Below are 19003 nucleotides of genomic sequence, written 5' to 3' on the forward strand. Positions count from 1 at the left end.
CACACACACACAGTCCCCTGGAGACCTAAATAAAAAATAACTGAAAGGAAGACCGAGACAGAAGAAACAAAGGCAAATTAGCTTTAAGGATTACTTGTGGTTAAAAAAATAAAAATAAAAAGTATGCCCACCCCCAAGGCCCAGCCTGGGTAGGGGCCGTGACTTTTCCAGGTCTGAGGGCCTTGTGACCCTCTGCTGTACCTGGTAATGTCCTGGCCCTCCACAGTCCTCACAAGAAGTATGAAGAGACATTGCATCTGTGGAAAGGGGCAAGGGGCGGCAGTGGAATGCTGGACCTTAACACCTGGGAGAGTGGCCCAGCTCTCTCGCACTTGAGGGACTCTGGGCAAATCCCTTGCATGGCCTCGGTGGGTCTTGGGTCCCTCCACTGTAGCGAGGGGGTGCGGAGGTTGGAGCTGTCATCTTGGAGGACTCTTTCCACTTCTAACACTCCATAGTTCTGATTTGAGGAGATGTTGCCTGTTGAACCACACAAATGGACAGGTGCTATGCCTTTGAGATCCATGCAGACATGACACTGACGTCACGGGAACCCTCCTGCCTGACAGCGACCCAGCAGGGCATCCTCCTGGCTACCTGAGCCTGAGCATGACAATCAGAAAGCTAAGGCTCACCCTCATGCTTCCAGAGGCTTCCCTGTCGAGCCTGGGGCTCGGGACTTTGGTACCCTGTGCCTCTGCCAAGTTTTATTAGCCAAGTAAAGTGCTCTGGAGAGCTGCTACACATGATCTGAGCAAAACAATCGGGAGCCAGGCGTGGACAGGGCTCCCTCTGTGTCCTCGGGGCTGGGCCCACCCCGGAGAGCAAGGAGGAGGTCAGGTGGTTTCATGAGCCAGCGGCGCAGACTATTAAAGTAAACTTCCCTTTCCTGAAAGATGCTGGCAAGAAAAAAACGATGAAAGGCCCTGAGTTGGGGAGGGGAGAGGGCAGCGGGAGAGAGAAATTGTGGACATCGATTCTCCAATTATCTGCAGGAGGAGAAGCAAGGAAATGGCAGGAATGCACGGAACTGGCTTCTCCCTCTGGAATGCCCCCATGTTACTGTTTTCATTACTACAGTTGTCTTGCTAGCTATTTCAGACTGAAACTACTGTTAAGATTGGTTTGCATTCCCTCTGCACATATCAGTGAACTGGTGGAGAGATGTTTGGGAGTGTGTGGGGCTCCAGAAGGAATTCCCTGGGGGGGTCAAAGAGTTCTCGGTAGATAGTCCTCAAAATCGAGTTTAGGGTGTAGGTACAGCTTGGGGGAGTACGAAAGGACCAAGTGAAAATACTCTAAGTCAGACAGGAATGAGAAAGAAAGTCTATCTCTCAAAAGAAGCTGGATGATGCCTATGGTTTGATTTTTTTTTCTTTTTTAAGTTTTATTTACTTATGTGATCTCTACACCCGACATGGGGCTCGAACTCACGACCCTGAGATGAAGAGTTGCACGCTCCTCCGACTGAGCCAGCCAGGTTTGATTTTCTTAACCAATATATTTAAGCCTAATTCTGCCCTTACTGTGAAAGCTCAGGAGTTGTAGTCTTTGGAGGTGTCTTTGGGGCCTGGGAGTGGGGTGGGGAGGGAGGCGCAGAGTTGTCACACTCAGAAAAGGGCCATTAAAAGAGGCTGTATAAACTCTGTCCCTGGGTATTAAAGCAGACGCAAGACAGCATTTAGGCTGGTGGATTTAAATTGAGGGGAGCTGCAGAATTCCTCTGGGATAGAGCCTGTTCTTTATTTCAAAAGCCCTGGAAACAATAGTAATTCAACATGCTTCTCTATGTCGTCCCCAAACCTGCTGCTTCCCCGGTCCAGGCGCCGGGCTGAGAACCACGGCTGTACCTGTTCTGGACACTTACGGCCTGTGAAGTTTCTCCCTGCACTCTGACTATAAAATCTTCAGGTACCTATAACAGCCGTGCCTCATAGGAATCTCCTCGGCCTTCAAATGGGAGAACTGGGCTTTACCCCCCCTTTATTTCTTTTCTATTTAAGAACATTCCAGAACTGTGTGTATAGGCTACAGGCACCTCAGGAAGAAGCTCAGGTTGCAAAGTCTGTCTCACACCAAAGGAAGGTCATGTCCCATTTCCAGGCCAGGACCTGTCCTCTGTTCTGTCATTCACCAGTTTGCATTCAAACAATGTTTTGTGAGCAGTTAAATGTTAACCCAGGTGCCTCTTTACAATTGCATTGTTTAAAATGTTACTTTTATCAATCACTTTCCAAATCTGTAAGCCCCACGCCTCCCCAACTGCCCTGCCCTGCCACCCGATGCTGTTCCTCAAAATAAGGCCTTAACTCTTTGAAAGTGGCTTTTCCTTTTTCTCAGTTTGCCATTGAAAGCCTGCCATGGTCTGGCTCCAGGATGATCTTCCAAACTGCCCCCTTTCATTCTCCTTGCAACCCATGCCTACTGCTTCAAGCTGGCTGGCTGCCTCACTCTTTCATATTCTCCTCCTCAAGTGTTAGAATAACTGCATGGGATTGTGTCATTAGGATTATGGATGCACCTTAACTATTCCCAATGGCTAAACATCTTTCTGCTCCTCTCTGAATTTTGCCAGGAAGGGTACAAGGAATCATCTAGACGAGCGGTTGTCAACTTTGGCCAGTCACTGGAATATGGGATTATGCGGAGTGGGACAATGGGGGGTCGTGCATTTTTTTTTTAAATTGAGGTATAACATGCATATAGGAAAGAGTAAAAATCACAGTGTGCCACCTTTTAACTTTGGATGTACAAAACAGCCTCGTAACCAACATCAAGAACCAGAATGTTACCAATGACCCAGAAAGGCTGGGGTAAAGGAGGCTTTTGAAAAATTCTCACTTTGGACCCAATCCTCTGAGACTCTTATTCCTAGATGTGAAGTAAAGCCCGGGATTTACATCTTTAAGACTTTTCCCAGAGAAGTCTGCTTTCCCATGCACCACCAGACTCGGAGAGCATGAATCTACTAGGGGTTTTCAAATTGCCCTTCATGTGTCACCTTGGGGGATGGCGGTCGAGACAGGGAACCGTCAGACCCACCTTCCCCTTCAGTCAGAGCCACCTGTATCTCTTTCTTAAACTGAGCCTCCAGTTTAAGAAAGGCCTTCTCTCTGTGGATGAAAACAACCCCTTACTCCACAATTCTGAAAACTACCTATATTGGTTGGTTCATTGAGGAAGCAGAGCGACAAGGATGGATACGGATGGATCTGTATGTATGGACGGAGAACAGGTATTGGACCTTTCACAATAGGACTTGCTGGTTAAACAGCCCCTATAAGGCTGTTTTGTATTCGATGCTGGAGCGTGAAGTCCATAGGGCAGGCGGTTGGGAAGGAAAGGCCTTGGTAGACCAAGAACAATCTGGAACCCCATGAGCATGGTTTAAAACTCTTGCTGCCTTTGACCTTGATAGTAGGGATAGCCCCCAGAAGCCACGGAGCTAAGCACTCGCAGCTGGCCTGGGAGTCAGAGAAGCTGAAGGGGGATGCAGGGAAAGGTGGAGCAATTGCAGGCCTGGCCACTGCTACCGGCAATGGGGTGAGCCAGCAGGTAGCCGACAATACATGTACTGCTTCCCTTCTGTCCTCCAGCTCTCCCCAGAATCCCTCTGTGGCCCAACCCAATGACAAACCCACAGGCCAGGGAATTCTGGGAGACGTAGTTCAGCCTAGCCAGGCCGACCAGTGACAAAGCCAGCACCACCTGGCCAATCGCTGGTTCTCAAGCTTGGCTGCATGCTGGAATCATGTGTGGTTTTAAACACACAGATGCCAGGACTAGCACCAGGATATGAGAAAGCTTCCCAGGTCACCCTAATGACCCTACAGTCCTGGCTACGACCACTGCCTGGCAGCCTCAGACTAGCCCCAGCCTGGGAGGAGGAGCATAAAAAAATCTGCTTATTTTTTCGAGGGTTTTCTCATTATCCTGCCTTCCTGCATTGGTCTGTCCTCTCTTCAAGAACCCAGACACAACCCTCCCGTGGTCCTCAGCACGCTGGCTGCACTGCGGACCAAGCCTGCTGGTTATCTGTCCCCCTGTTGCTCAGTGGATCGGGAGCACAGTGGGCAGACTCTGGGATCATCCCAATGCTGGCAAGCTCATGGTGAACTACTTGGAAGTTTTCACTACTAAGCTTCTAAATAAAGCACCTCTTCCTCCCAGGCATAGATGAATTAAATGATTATAACGCAGCCAAGTGGTCAGTGAGCACTTCACCAAGGTGTGGCGGAGCCGCCACTGTTGGGTCATTCTCAAGGACGGCTGAAAGACGAGGACGACATGAGCCACCAGAGGAAAAAAGCCAGAAAAGAGGTGGGGGCCAGAAAGAGCTCAGGTTCAAGTTCCAGCACGGAGGCGGCCTTCCTTGGGCAATGTTTCCAAGGTTCAGGATCAGCCCCACTGCCTGCAGGGGTCATAGAGAGCATCGGAAAGAGGGATGCGAAAGAAAGAGCTTGAGGTGGCGGGAGGTCCAAAAAGCAGGGGCGTTTCTGCATGCCGGGGAGTAACTCTGTTATAGGGAACGGTTATCTCAATTACAGATTCGACCCTTTGCTTTCTTTTTCCTATCCACAATGTGGTCATTCCTAATGAGGTCTGAAGCGTGAGATTGACACCATTGATCAAAATAAGGTCTCTGGGATTTCCTTTTGGCTTCTATTATTTATGCTCTCCCAGTCCTCCCCATTACAGCAGACAGTGGAGCCTACTGGGCCACCCCATTCCATACTCTGTAAATAAGTTTAGAGAGAGAAACTTTCTGAGAAGCAACGGCAGGAATCTTTCATGCCATCTCTGTGAAGCTACCCTGGGGAAGGATCGGGCCATGCTCCAGGATGTTCAGTGGCCTATGTTTACTCTCTAAGGTCGCTTTCCGTGCCCCAAATGGATTTGAAGCTTCTTGAGGGCAAGGCTGATGCTTGATCCCCCTTTCCTGGGATCTCGGTGCCTAGGACAGTGCAGCAGGAAGGATCCCGGACGCAGGGATCCCAAGTTGCAGGTTCTAGTTATAGCTCTGCTCCTCAAAAGTGACTTGAATCCTCCTCGGCCTCAGTTTCCTCCTCTATAAAGTGGGAAGTACCTATTTCATGAGGTTATTGTGCAGTGCCCGTGAGACAGCGTGTGGGGAAATACCTCTATGACCCCAGAAGTGTTGTCCAAGTGGGAGAAACTGTGTGAAGAGCTGGTACTTCTCTCAAGAACAAGGTGCTGGCTGATTCCCTTGTCGAGGACAGGGCGGCACAGAGTGGCAGACCTAGGCTGCTTCTGAGAGATGCCCAGGGGTGGAGGCAAGGGGTGGGGGGTGTCCCCGAGAGCCTACGGAGTGAGAGCAGTCTCTTTCTCCCTGCCCCTCTCAGGAGATCCCTGTGCACGCTTCCTCGCTACAAGCTGGTTTTGGCCTGGTCCCCTGTTTATTCATTCATCTTCTTCATCCAGTGTTTCCTGAGTACCCACTGTGTGCCAAGCACCGTGCCAAGGGTTGAGAACTCAATGGTGAGCAAAAACAGATGAGGTTCCTGCCTTTCCTTCCCAAACAGGTTTGGACTCAGGCTTATGCACTGAGAAAGTTGGACAACTAATTTCATGTAGCCCCAGGGACAGATGGAAATGTGTTTTAGTGGGATCCTAGAGTTAGCTGGAAAATATCAACATGTTGAGGGCACGTGTAATAAAAAGAAGAAAAGGAAGAAAAGGTAGACTCCCACCAACCCCCCCGTTGGGTCTTCCCTTACTGTGTCCCGACCTCAGGCTTCAAGAGTCCTACTCTTTATGACTTTATCCCTTTATTGAAGCCAGCTCTCACCTAACTTACGTGTGCTAAGGTGGTCAATGCTCTCGTGGAACTACACTTAATAGGGGCGAAAGCCTTGAGGTACAGGAATGATGCCCCTGCCAGACAGAGAGATGTCAGAGGTCATCCTAAAATCACACCACAGGGGTGGCTGCTTCAGACTGGCACTTCCAGGGACAGTGAGGTGGAGAAAGTGGGGCTCACGACAGGGGTAAGTTCCCCTAAGCAAACCTTTGTGGCCTTTAAAGATTTCCAAAGATCAGGAGCAGATGTTGTTGTCAGGGTCCCAGCTTTTGTTTAGGGAAGGTGGGTCTGCAGGTGCTTATGCCATTACCAAAAGCAACTGACTGGATAATTAGCTACATCAAAAAAAAAAAAGGGGGGGGGGGGGGGGGGGGTGGGAAAGAAAGACCAAAGGATTTTCAGTAGCCAGAAAAAGCTCCACCACCAGGCTCGCAGTTCTGACCAAGCTGCCAGATAACCCCACTGATGAATTTCCAGCTGGATTTATAACTTTCCTCTCAGTGAGAAAACGAAGACATATTTTAAGATGAACCCCCCCAAGACAAATTCTGGAAAGACTGTAGGTAATATGAACCCCAAGTGGACTCATTAAAATAGAAGTTTCTATTGTAAAATAAAGCATAGACATTCAAAACCACACAAAGCAAATGGATTGCACTGGGAAAGATGAGAAAGCAAACGCCCCAGTAAGCACCAGCCAGGTGAGGGGAGAGGACTGTGCCGCCCCCTCCAAGAAGCCCCTCTACACACATGTCCCAACTGCAGCCCACCCCCTTGCCCCCAGAAGCAACCGCACTCCTAACTTACACTCTTCAGTTCCTCGCGTTTGTTTATGGTCTCATCACCCAACTGTGTGTCCTGAGACGCTGTAGGCCAGTCCCGCCCATATTTTATTTTATTTTATTTTATTATTTTATTTTTTTAAAGATTTTATTTATTTATTTATGAGAGAGAGAGAGAGCACAAACAAGTGGGGGCAGCAGGCAGAGGGAGAGGGAGAAGCAGGCTCCCCGCGGAGCAGGGAGCCCGACGTGGGGCTCGATCCCAGGACCCTGGGATCATGACTTGAGCTGAAGGCAGCCGCTTAACCGACTGAGCCACCCAGGCGTCCCAGTCCTATCCATATTTTTAGATGTCCTTTACATTTCTTTTAAGTGACCACCAGTTCTACCTCCATCTATGCCTTATCTGTTATCTGTTGAAGGCTCAGGCCACCAAACCTGCATTTTTCCACCGTCTGGATTTTGCCTTGGTGCATGCCAACACGTCCAAGTGCACTCATTCTTAATGCAAATAATCACCTGCCTGAGAAAAACCCTGTATGCAAGGCATGTTCTCAAGGAGGGCACACCCCACCATAATCACTTTCTCACAATAGAGGTAATGAGACAGGAGGAGAATGGGATCTGGGGGAGCTCTCTGTGTAACTAGTGATTTATGACATTTTTTTAAAACAATTGGAAGTGACTGGGGAATGCTTCTCTTTAATGCCTTTCAATATAGTTTGGAATGGGGTTTGACATCGCGCTATGCCCCAGGGCACAGGGTTGTATACTGTTAAGTTTTATCAAAGATGATTTCATAATAGGAGCCTGGATGTAGCAAAAGCCAAAGGAATCTCCACCACTAACCAGACTCACCAAATGTAATAAATATAAATGACAGATGAAGGGAAGATGAGATCTCGCCATTTACTTACGGTTTGAAGCAAGAAAAGTTACACTTGAAAAGTTTTCCTTTCTCTAATCTCAGCAGATGGTCCCACAAACACAATTATTAGCATTTCACAAGGCTTTATCAAACATTGACTTAATAGAGAGTGCATCCACTTAATGGTAACCTCGAGACCCCCCTAATAAGTCCAGGACCCTAAATTACATGCTCCAGGGCTCTGACACCCCAAAATGGACAAAAGAAATGAGCACTCTTGTACTAGGAGACAAGAGGTTTTATAACACTTAAAATTAAACGCGTGTGAGGGACGCCTGGTTGGTTAAGCGTCTGCCTTCAGCTCAGGTCATGATCCTGGGTCCTGGGATCGAGCCCTGAGTCAGGCTCCCTGCTCAGTGGGGAGTCTGCTTCTCCCTCTCCTTCTGCCCCTCCCCCCTGCTCCTGCGCGCGTGCGCGCTGTCTGACAAATAAAATCTTTAAAAAGAAAAAAAAATTAAACATGTGTAGGGTCTGTTTTGATTTGCACAGAAAGAAAAAACTCCAAAACTGATGGGTACAGCAAAAAATTCAAAACCCAAGGCACTCTTCAAACGCAATAGGTTCCTGATACCACTTTCAGACCTTTATTACAGCAGTATTATATAAAGCCACGGAAGGGCCCTGAAAGACGTCAGGGGGAATAAAAGAAATCAGAGAGAGGCCTGGACTGATCACATTCTGATTCTCTGTTCATACTTCTTTCCTTGGTTCTCCAGGGGGCTTTTATTTGTAAAGGAGATCAGGATTGTGTGTCCTCCTCCCTGTCAACAGCGGGGAGAATGTGGGACGGGGAGGAGCAGGGAGGGAAACATAATCGGGGGAAGAACTTAATGCACAGTGGACAGGCAGACCCACGTCTTTCCTGGGTTCAGGAGTTTTTCAAAACTGCTTGCTTGGATTGGGTTCCTGCTCTTAGAGTGTAGACGGTAAGTGAGTTGCAATTTGCTAAGTTTTTACAACACTCTAGGGTATTTCCAGTGATGACAATGTGTATGTTTAAAACTCTAAAACCCAATTATTTTGAATTCACTTTCACGGAAAAGGCAAATCTGATTCAGAAGCTTTTTTCTGATTCTTAGTGCCTGTCCTAGGCTACCTTTCTGAAAGATCTGATACTCCCTGGAATTCCTTCCTTGCCTGGGCTCTGTGACACTGTCATGCTGGGGCTCCGAGTCTAACTGCTTATCTTCCCAAATGCTCCCACTGTTCCTCCGGGCCCATCTCTGGCTCACTAGGAATTCCACAGAGTCCTTCCTTGAACCCTTTTTTTGTCCCTGTCCTCCACCCCAAACCCCATCATGGACTCCTATCTTCTCAAGATTTCCAACTTCAGCCTCTAAGAGCCACCCAGTGTACGACCTTCCAGAAGGGCAGGCTGAGCTGGGGCCCAGCGGGGACATCCCAAGGCAGACCAGAACTTGGAAAGGGGGTTAAATCTACCATGGCTTCCATGCCTCTGTTAGCTCACTTCTCATGCTGGGCCGGGCTCAGGCTAAGCATGTTATGTGCATTATGGCATTTAATCTTCACACCGCCTCCCCGAGAAAGCATGATCATACCGATTTTCTACACAGGAGATTTCAGCCAGCAGAAGGCAGGAACTAGGCAAGGCAGAGCTGAACTGTGAACCTAGCTCTGAACCATCATGCTCTTCCATCTGAAGCAGGAGACTGTGTCCTCGTGTTTCTGGACGTCAGAAAGACTCAAGAGCTTTGGGGTTTGCACCTTCGGGGGACCAGAGGGAGGACAGATCAGTGGTTACAGGTTTCAGCCCTGCTGCCTCTGCCAGGCAGCCACGAGAGAGGGTCCAGTCCTGCCTGTAGCCAGGTCCCCCTGCCACTGACCACCCAGCTTCCCCATGAGGGTCCACCACTGAAGACAGGTACGAGGCCTCCCACACTTCCCAGGCTGGAATGTAACGGGACTTCTAGGGACCAGGGCCTGGGCGTTCCTTTTTGGCAAACTGTGTGTATCCTTTTACAGGAAACCACTTTACTGACTAAACATTTGAACCTATGACTATCAGAGAAAGTCCTAGATCTGGGAGATGTGGGGAAGAGGTAGAGACATGCATGGATCTGTCTTTAGATCAGCAACATGCTCTTTTGCCATCATGCTCAAGAGCGGGGGTCTTCGAACCCTCCCTGAGCCATTTTAAAGTCTTCTTGAATACCGCCTCTTTACTTCATAGACCCATGTTCTACACCACCAACTACTACATGGAAACAAAATAACTGGTGGTCTTTTCTTCTAGTTTGTTTTTAACTTTTTTACTATTGAGTATCTAGTTTTGTCAGCCAGGTTTGGAGCATGGGGAGTGAAGATGAATGTTGAAATTGGCCACTGGGGGTTCATTTACTTATCATGTCTTTCCTACTCAATGGGAGTCAGTCCTGAGATGATAAGCGTGGGGCTCAGGTGCAGCCTGGGCCACTCGTCCCCAGGGCCGGCACACAGAGTGGCTGGATCAGGGCCTGGCTCAGTGAGGCCTAAGCCGCCATGTTGGAGGAGTAACCACTCTAAAGGACCATGTACTTAGCTAGGGTATGTGTGTGTTAGAGTGACTTACCCTGCGTGGATGGTTGTGATAGAAAGTGGGATGTAAACAGAGACCCAGAAAAAGCTCATAGCAGTGAAACTGCCCTCAGATGGATCTCACACCATGGCTACCTGCCTACACATCCAGCCCTGTTCCTCCTACTGGAACACAGGCAGTTAAAAATGCAACGACCCTGGAAACTGAAACCTACTTATCCATGGCAATTTAATAAATAACTAAGGTATACTAGGCCTTATTAAAATAAATGTGTAGTGTATTTTCTCATCCTCTGACGCTCACTTCTTCACTTGTCAGCACCCGCTGGTGGCAGCTGGAGTCATCTCACCAATTTTGCTGTGTGTGCAAATCAATTCGATTTCCTCCCAAAAAGATAAAAATCAGTAAAGCGATTAAGTTACAATTAAGGTTTGTCATTGAAAGCACAGACAAAGTGAAAAGGCTGAGGAGGACTTGTCCTGAGGTCACCACTGACTTCCTTGCTTGCTCTACCGTAGGTGATGTTGTGGTCATTCACCACGCCTCCTCTTACTTCTTGAAATTCCCTCCTCTTTTGGCTTCCATCACACTATTCCTGGCTCTCACACTGGCTCCCTAACTGTTAATCTGTCCGTCCGTCCATCCATCCATCCATCCATTCATCCATCCGACAGTTAATGACAAGCACTGGAAAAAATGACAGAGTACATTTATGTCTGGTTTTATAGTTAAAAAGTGTTTATGTATATTATTTCATGAATTTCTCACAACCACCATGTGAAATGGCTGTTGGTACCCCCACGTTACAGATGAGGAAACAGGTCCTGAGAGGACCCGTGATTTATTTACAACAGCACAACCAGCAGGTGGCAGAGTCTGAACATGCAGTCAGCTTTTCATCCCAGTAAGAATTCACAATGGCACTCTCCTACATACTGGTCGGCCATAATTTCTCTACTAGTCTCCCTGTTCTGAATTAAATGTCATGATCCAGTCGATATATATTTATGAGACAGTGCTAGGCTCTGAGGGATCAAAGACTGGGTCCCTGCCCTCCTGCAGTTTGTGGCCTAGTGGGGGAGATAAGCATTAATCATATGTTCACACAATAAACATTTGTTTTTGAGGTATAAGAGAGTGCTTACTCAGTTATGGAAATCAGAGAAGTCTTCCAGGAGGAAGTAATCATTAAGATGCATTCTGAAGGATGAGTAAAGAGTTAGCTTTGGGAAGAGGAGAGGAAGAAAAACAATCATATACAGAGAAGGAAAAGCATGTGCAAGGGCCCTGTGGCGGGAAGACCCAATATGCTGAAACACTGAAGGTCGGCTTGATTGGCATATTAGAGAGTGAAAGGGGGCCTGGAACAGGATGTGGTTCAGACCATGCAAGACTTTATAGCCATGACAATGATTTACTTTTAGCTTAAAAGCAATGGGAAGCCAAGAGAATGATATGATTAACTTTGATCTTCGATTCTGACTTTGGTGAGCAGAATGGGTTGTAGAGGAGCAAGAGTGGAAGCACGGAAAACAGCTGGAAGGCTTTTGCACTTGTCCAGGTGAGAAGTGATGCAGCCTGGACCAGTGTGGTAGTGGTGGAAATGAAGAGAAGAATCCCACAGAGGCCCCCTGCTCTGCTCAAGCCCATTTTCTCCCTAAACCCTGTCATCAGAGTGTGCTCACGAGTTTGCAGCACATGGAAGCTTGTCCACACTGCGGGGCTCCACTGGAGTCTCTTCTTCCAGGAAGCCTTCTCCAGACAATGCCAGTCCTCCAAGATCTTTCAGAAGCTCTGTCTACCTTCTGCACTGTCCATTCTCACACCTGATTCTCCTCTATGGCTTGGCTGTTCTTCGGTCCATTCCTGGAGATGGCATCATTTGTCTTGTTGTCTTGCTTTCTCCCTTTGGAAAGTAAATGCTTTGTTGGCATTTGCTGAATTGTATCAACAGGGCTCCTCTGGAAATTACATTTGTAAATGATTACTCACGCCAATTGCCTTATCTTTTTTTTTTTTCTAAATTAAACACTGGTTGCTTAAATCTGTCTTCATGATCTTGTTCTATCAAAATGTATGTCCCCAATTTTTCTATAATTTCCTCTAAACTCGTTTCCACATTTCTCCTAGTAGAAAGCAGTTTCAGAGGGAACCGAGTGAGAGGGCGGGGTGGGGGCAGGAGTGTAATTAAACAGGGGCTGTCTGACCAGAATTCCTATACCTTTTAATGGGGTATTTGATTAATCCTTTCCACAGGCACCATTATTCATGCCTTGATGGAATCTCATTTTATAGCCCTTAATACATGGACCCAATTTATCCACATCACATTGTATTCTAATACTTGTCATCCAAGTTATTAGCTATCTCCTTCTTAGTGTAAAATCATCAGCAAGTTTGATTAGCTTATTCCCTGGGGATGATAAGGGAGATAAGAACAGATACAGTACAATATGACCACCAATGGTTCTGTATTCTCAAAAGAAGACTGCTAAACTGCATCCATTTATGCAGCTGGGGTGGCCAAAATAAACATGTGTCCCCATGGGAGGGTCTCTGTGTGGGACGCAGGAGTCACAGCCATGAAGGGCTGACTGCCTCTGTGCCCAGCAGTACCAAGCCATCATCCCTAATGGGGTCACTTTAATAAAAAAGAGTGAGGCTCCCCCACTCCTGCTTCCCAACATCCCTCCCCCAAATATCCTTCCTGGGAGGCACAGCCCAGAAGCTCCCCTTTATTCCAGGACACCATGTCTGCCTGGAATTGCTCTCCTTTGCCTCCTGGGCATCTGGAAGGCCAGAGGACCTAGGAGATGCTGGGGCTGTCGACTGCTCTTTCTCTAGGACAGAGATGGCTCTAAGCAGGCGCCCCTTCTTCCTCTTCTCTGCAACCAAACCTAAGCCTTGGGACTCCCAGGGGGCTTCAGTCCCTTATGAGCAACATAGCCCATGGCCTGAAGAGGTAAGGGGTCCGCATGACCCCTACAGAATCGTGGGCTCAAAGCCCCCAGAGTTTCCAATGCCCCTTCCTCTACACAACCACCCCTCCTCAGCCCCATCAGGCAGAACTCCCAGAGCCAGCCCTGGAGTCCTTTTTAAAGCTCCCGTCACGCTTCATCAAAGGCCCCATATCACTTACTCCCGTGCTTTTCTGAGCCTGGCAAGGGGAGGATGAGAGGGCCTCACTCTGTGGTGGCGCCCCTCCTTCAGGAGGTGGCGTCTCACTCTCAGGCACTTGCTTCAGCCTTCTGGCTTTCTCTCTCTCTTAGCTTGCTGGCACTGCGGGATGTCAACTGCTCTGTTGTGAGCAGGAGAAACTGAGGCCTCCTGCCTACAGCCCAGTGAGTGGGCCATCTTGGAAGAGGGTCCTTGGGCCCCAGCCGAGCCTTCAGATGACAGTGGCTCAGACGACTGCCTGACCACAACCTCATGAGAGAGCCTGGGCCAGAAGCACCAGCTACGCCACTCCAGGCCTGTGACCCATGGAAACCATGCAAGACAGGAAATACTTGTGGTTTCAAGCTGCCAGATGTTGGGGTAATTTGTTACATGGCAATAGGTTACTTATACACTCTCCCTACTTCAGAGGAAGGTCTTGATCCCCTCCTTCCCTTCAATTCCCTGCCCAGGTTCCACTTTGATCTCTTCTCTCTGTTTAGGGAGTCTGGTGTCCCTCTGGTACCTTCTACTGACCCGTCGCTGGCCTCTACTGAGTGTCCTCATGGTCTCGAGGGCTCTTTCCCTAAGAAGAGGGGGATGCATGGTGCAGGGGAGCTCTCCGGGGCCTGGTTTTGGGAATTCTAGCTCTTTGCCTGCCATCCAAAGTGACATCTGGACTTAGAATGACTTTCTGCAGAGAGCAGCCTTCCTCAGGCCATGAAACTCCCTCTGTGTTTCCGAATCCCCGGGGCCTAATGACTTCAGTCAGCCAATAGGCAGCATGAAAAGCCTTTGCAAGGAACTTGTTCCCTTTTGTATCATACGCTCATCTCCTGTACCCTTTTTGCTCATCTGCAGTTTCCGCAAAAGGTCATGTCTTGTTTCAACTTTGCAGTTAAGCGCATCTGACACTAAGTAGGGATTCCCAAACTGGATGGAGATACAATCTGGCTTAAGTGTTGCAAGCTCTACCACCGCACTCCACCCCTACTGGCTGTGTCTTGCCCGCACAGGCCACCTCAGGAAGAAGGTAGTGATCTGATTCTCACTTCTCTCATAAGTGTACAGGGAACAGAATGTAGTTCGCGATTGAAAAAAAAAAAAAAATCCAGGTCGCTTTTCTATCTGATCAAATCCTGGTACTTTTTACAGAGTATATGGTACAGGTCTATGGGGCAAGGTCAGACACCTACAGATGTCAATCTCTTGGAAGTCTTGAAACAGGTAAAAAACCAGTAGACCGAAGCAGCAGAAGGAACCCCAAAGCAGTGGTTCTCAAAGTATAGCCGCTGGGCCCATGGCGTCAGCATCCTCAGGAGGCCTGGTGAAAATGCACACTCCCAGGTCCCACCCCAGACCCACCGAAGCAGAAACTCTGAGGGTGGGGCCCAGCGATCTGTGGTTTAACAAGCCCCCTGAACAATTCTGATGCATGGCTAAAGGTTCAGTATCACTGACTTAGAGGATTAAACATCTGAATTATTCATTCTTTCACTCATAAGACATTGACCGAGTGCCTATTCGCCAGACACTCTGGGGCAGGGGAGAGGAGTTACAAGGAGCTCCTTCCACGAGCAGCGCGCGGTCCTCCCTTCTCTTGCTTTACGACAAAGCTTGAAAAGAAAGCAGGAATTTGAAAATACTCATCCAAGGAAATGGAAATCACTCTTCACATGTAACTCTTTCCGACAGGCAAGAGGCACACCAAAATTGTTATATTTATTTATTTATTTCCGGGAATGATCACACACTCTCAAAATAGTAACTTTTCAAAGTAAGTAAATGTGGGGCTTTAATATATCATGTACAGCTGGCTCAGCCTTTTAAGCTTAAAAAAAAAAAAAAGATGTGATGTCGCCATGAATGAAATACAGAATTACCTTAAAGATGCACTAAGATTCGCACCTGTCTTGTAGGAACAAACTATTCTCCCATTTCATCCTCTTGATGAAGTAAGAGTTTCCATCAGTCTCAATAAGTCACAACAGCTAAGATGTATTGTGTGCTTCCTACCGCGGGCTCGGGGACATTTCTACTTTTGATCTTCTCCTGACCTTATAAAGTAGATGCTGCAAACACACACAGTGGGTAGAGGAATGATGAAGGCCGGAAGAGAGAGGAAAGGGGCCCAGACCCAGCCCTTAACCTCTAGTCAATTATCCTCCACGGCTGTAAGCCCAGCCCCACTGGGTCATTTTGTCGCCCCTTAAAACTACTGGTTAATGAGGAAAACATAAAAGGAAATACCACCCTCCCCTCAAAGATTTCTAGTAGGAAACCGCTGGCTAAAGCTCAATTGGGGGATTTATTTCTAGATGATAAAGGTCATGCTAGATTTCTCCCTCAGTACTGTAGCTAATTAGGAGCTGGCTACGAAGTCCTTACGACGGCCTGTGGAGAATCTGGTCCACGCTCAGTAGATCCAGCTCCGAGGAAATGCTCTACATTTGCTCCTTTCTCAGGGCACCTCCGGGATGCTCAGTGACTCACCATAATACTATCAGGGCAGATGATTTTCCTGTGGTTAGGGATGAACTTTAGTCGATCCGGCCAAACCCGGACTCTCAGGACTGGGGCTGCCCGGTTACTCTGGCAGGCCTGGGGGTGAAGGGTGTGACCTGTGGCCACAGAAGACATCAGAGCGGTCTGGCAGGACCAGCAGCATGCTCAGACCTTGGCATGGGCACCAGGCCTGCCTTGGCTCGTGCAGTTCATCCGCTCCACAGGACTACCCTTCATTTACAGGGGTGTCACGGGTCTCCCATGTCTCGGCAAGTGAGAGGCAGGGGGAGGCCTCTTCTACCTACTGCGTCCTTGGGAACAACCTGGTGACTTCAGTTATATGCCACCAAGAAAATCTACGGTCCACGTTAGCTGTGTAGATGACTGTGCGGGTATCTCTTACGCCACATAGGGAGCTGGAACTTGAGGTGAGCCGAAACACATCTGCCTTTCCCGTTGGCCTTCTGTCATGAATGCTTTTTAGAACACCAAGCCCCGCCCATATCTCTTTCTAATTCAGGGGTGCTTGCTGGCTTCTGCTGAGACATTGATTTGATTAGTGGCATTCTGTGGGACTAGAGACAGGAGAGGTTGGGCTCACAAACGTATGATTCATTTCAGGAGTCTGAAATGAGAAACGCACCCATCAATGTCACGCTGGGGGCTGGGAGGTTCTGAGAAAGCATTTCATGCATAGAAATGGGACATGCGATGAAAAAATTTGCTTATGGTTACAATCCTGAAACCAGGGACCACCCCACCGTGCTCTCCATTCTCGTGGAGTGACGGCTCCACGGGAAACCGCAGGGATTAGACGTTCCTGTGTTTGGACACCCATATGCCGCCTCATTTATCTACCTGTGACAGGGACAGTGCTGGAAGAGAATCAAAAGATGACAAATTGCTTCTGGTTTTAAAGGAGCTGTTCAGGCTGGGTGTACGCCCAGGGGGAACCAGGTTTCATGCCAATAGCTATCACTTCATCCCGGCATAAGGCCACATTTTGGCAAACACCAACCCGCAGATGACTGCTGTCTCCTTTCACCAGCGGATTTAAAGACACTTGTTCTGAAAGCCCGAAATCCAGGCATTCTGAAGACGTGTGCAGCAGAGAGCAGACCTGCCCACACGCTACAGGGAGGCAGGACGGCAGGCATTCGACAGGAGTTCCAGATGAGTGGGGTTTTTCCCATATTGAGGCAGACAGATAACAGGGGAATGATTTTGTAGGATTCCAGACTAGAGATACGGTATCGGCGAGTGACTCTGGAAAAACAGACTTGCGTGAGATAAACAGACAGAAATTTCTAGGATACTGGCCACTGGGATCTGCTTGTGTGGATGCAGCCCGTGGGCCAGCCAAGGCTGGTTATCGTCTGTCTGTGACTCTTCTTCTTCTTTCCAGCCGATGCTGCCTCTCTGACAATGAGCACGTAGTTCATGGTCAACACACTCTGTCCTCCAGAGGTGAACTCCCCTCGGCCAGTCCAGTGTGTGCCTTCTCTCTGCCATACGCCGGAATCGCAAGGCTGGGGAAGCCCTGGCGTGATGCTCACATAGACAGATGCTGGCTGCTCGTGTAAGCTCCACACTCCCGTTTATTCATTTCATCCTCCTGACAACCTCCGAGACAGGCACTAATATCACCCTCTTTTTGTGGATGAGGAGAGAGGCAGGGAGCGATGGAGGGACAGGCTGAAGGTGCCCTGGCTGGTGAGGAGCAGGGAGCCACAAGCACACCGAGGCCGCTTGGCTCCAGGGTCTGGCTCGTTCCTAACCTGCGCCGCTTCTCCTAATACAATCCTCTTTCAAACACAGCAGCTGAACCCCGCGGGGCCACTGGTCTGCCCAGGTCTTCCTCCTTCCCCAGGCCCAAGCCTCTGGAACTCAGTGGATGGCCGGAGCTGGAGCACAGAGCCCGCAGTGTGAAAAGACAGGGCCTCATCTCCAGTCCCGTTTGCTTCTAAATTCAGGCTGGACGGACGTTCAAACGTTTATTCTGTGCCTGTTTGTTCTGAACGTTCCACGAGGTTGTCCCAGACTGCTTCAGAGATGGTCTCTCTGTCCTCCTTCCTTACACAAGCACCTGGCCCTCTGCCTCACGCCTCTCCCGACTCTGGCAAGGCTCCCGCTGCCAGTGACTGACGTACCCGGCCTCATCTCGTCACACGCTGCAGCTAAAAACTCCTTTTTCCACATGGCAGCGAGGCATATTTATAGCACAAGTCACATGCCAAGGCATTTTCAAGTTCTTCATTTCTAATAATAACCTCGGAGCATCACCACCAAGCCCATTCCACAGATGGGCAAAGAGAGGCGGGAGGTCATAGCAAGGTTGCCAAAGAGTCCTGAATGGCCAGGTCTCTTGAGCCACTTAGATACAATTCTCTCTCCAGATTACTTCCTGTCATCTTCCTGCTTAACAAACTTATCTGAGGCCTGGGAAGGAGAGATGTTATCAAGATCAAACTGTATTGTATCTGGGTCTATAATCCAGCTCTCAGAATACTAACAAGCAACGCTAAGCTCAGTTTTCTGCCAAACCCCATTCTCATTAGTAGGTTTACAGGCATGAAACACATACTTGGAGTTTTGGGCCCACACAATTCTCTCATCACCGGTTGTAACTGATCAGAATGCTGAGTGGATTTATTCTCATGCGGAACACAACTGAACGCCTTCAGCGTCTGCTCAAATGACTGTAACTTTGTTCTGATGCAATCTTCTGGCCAGGAAATGAGAGGGTGGATCATAACCTATAAGCAGACTGAATAATATTCCCTCAGAATCAGAACGGTAAGACTGTTTTTCAAGTAGTCATTACAGAAAGCTCGGATCCCATGTGAAGCAGAGACGAGAAAGCGAGAGGAGGTGCTGGTTGCCTGTACGTCTGGAATCAGAAATGGCCGAGGTTGGATGTTTCATAAAGGTACACTTGCCTCCAATATTTTGCTAGGCTGTGCATTTTTTCCCCGGGGTCTCTGTCCACAGTGCGCTGAGGTCAGATTCAGGAGTCCTGAATACTAGTCCCAGCTCTGCACCTCTCAGTCGGTGACCTTAGGAAAGTCGCTGAAGTCTTTGAGCTTCCAAAGCTGGGAAGCCAGCACCCAGTCCACCTGCCTGAGTTGTTATCACAGTGAGAATGCAGAAGCTACTAGAGAGTGCTTTGTAAATGGCAAGATGCGGTAGAAATCGAAGATGTTTCTAAAGATACAGGATCACCCTCAAAAGGCCATAGTGAGAACAGAAGCCTTTAGTCTCTGTATTCAAAGGAA

General features: G+C 48.6%; 1 protein-coding gene across 8 annotated transcripts in view; it reads right to left on the minus strand.

Moving 5' to 3' along the window:
- ATXN7L1 (ataxin 7 like 1) overlaps positions 1-19003 on the minus strand; it is a 228333-nt gene that overhangs the window by 111929 nt on the left and 97401 nt on the right. The window contains exon 4 of one of the 8 annotated variants that reach the window (XM_032402356.1): positions 7953-11973. The exons of the other annotated variants lie outside the window; for them this stretch is intronic. Within the exon in view, the coding sequence (XP_032258247.1) occupies positions 11888-11973 (86 nt within the window). The 3' untranslated portion in view covers positions 7953-11887. Of the gene's footprint in view, positions 1-7952; positions 11974-19003 lie in introns of those variants that run through there. 8 annotated transcript variants of the gene reach the window in all.

The sequence above is a fragment of the Phoca vitulina genome, unplaced genomic scaffold (genome assembly GCF_004348235.1).
Source record: "Phoca vitulina isolate PV1807 unplaced genomic scaffold, GSC_HSeal_1.0 scaffold4, whole genome shotgun sequence".
In the NCBI taxonomy this organism is placed as follows: domain Eukaryota; kingdom Metazoa; phylum Chordata; class Mammalia; order Carnivora; family Phocidae; genus Phoca; species Phoca vitulina.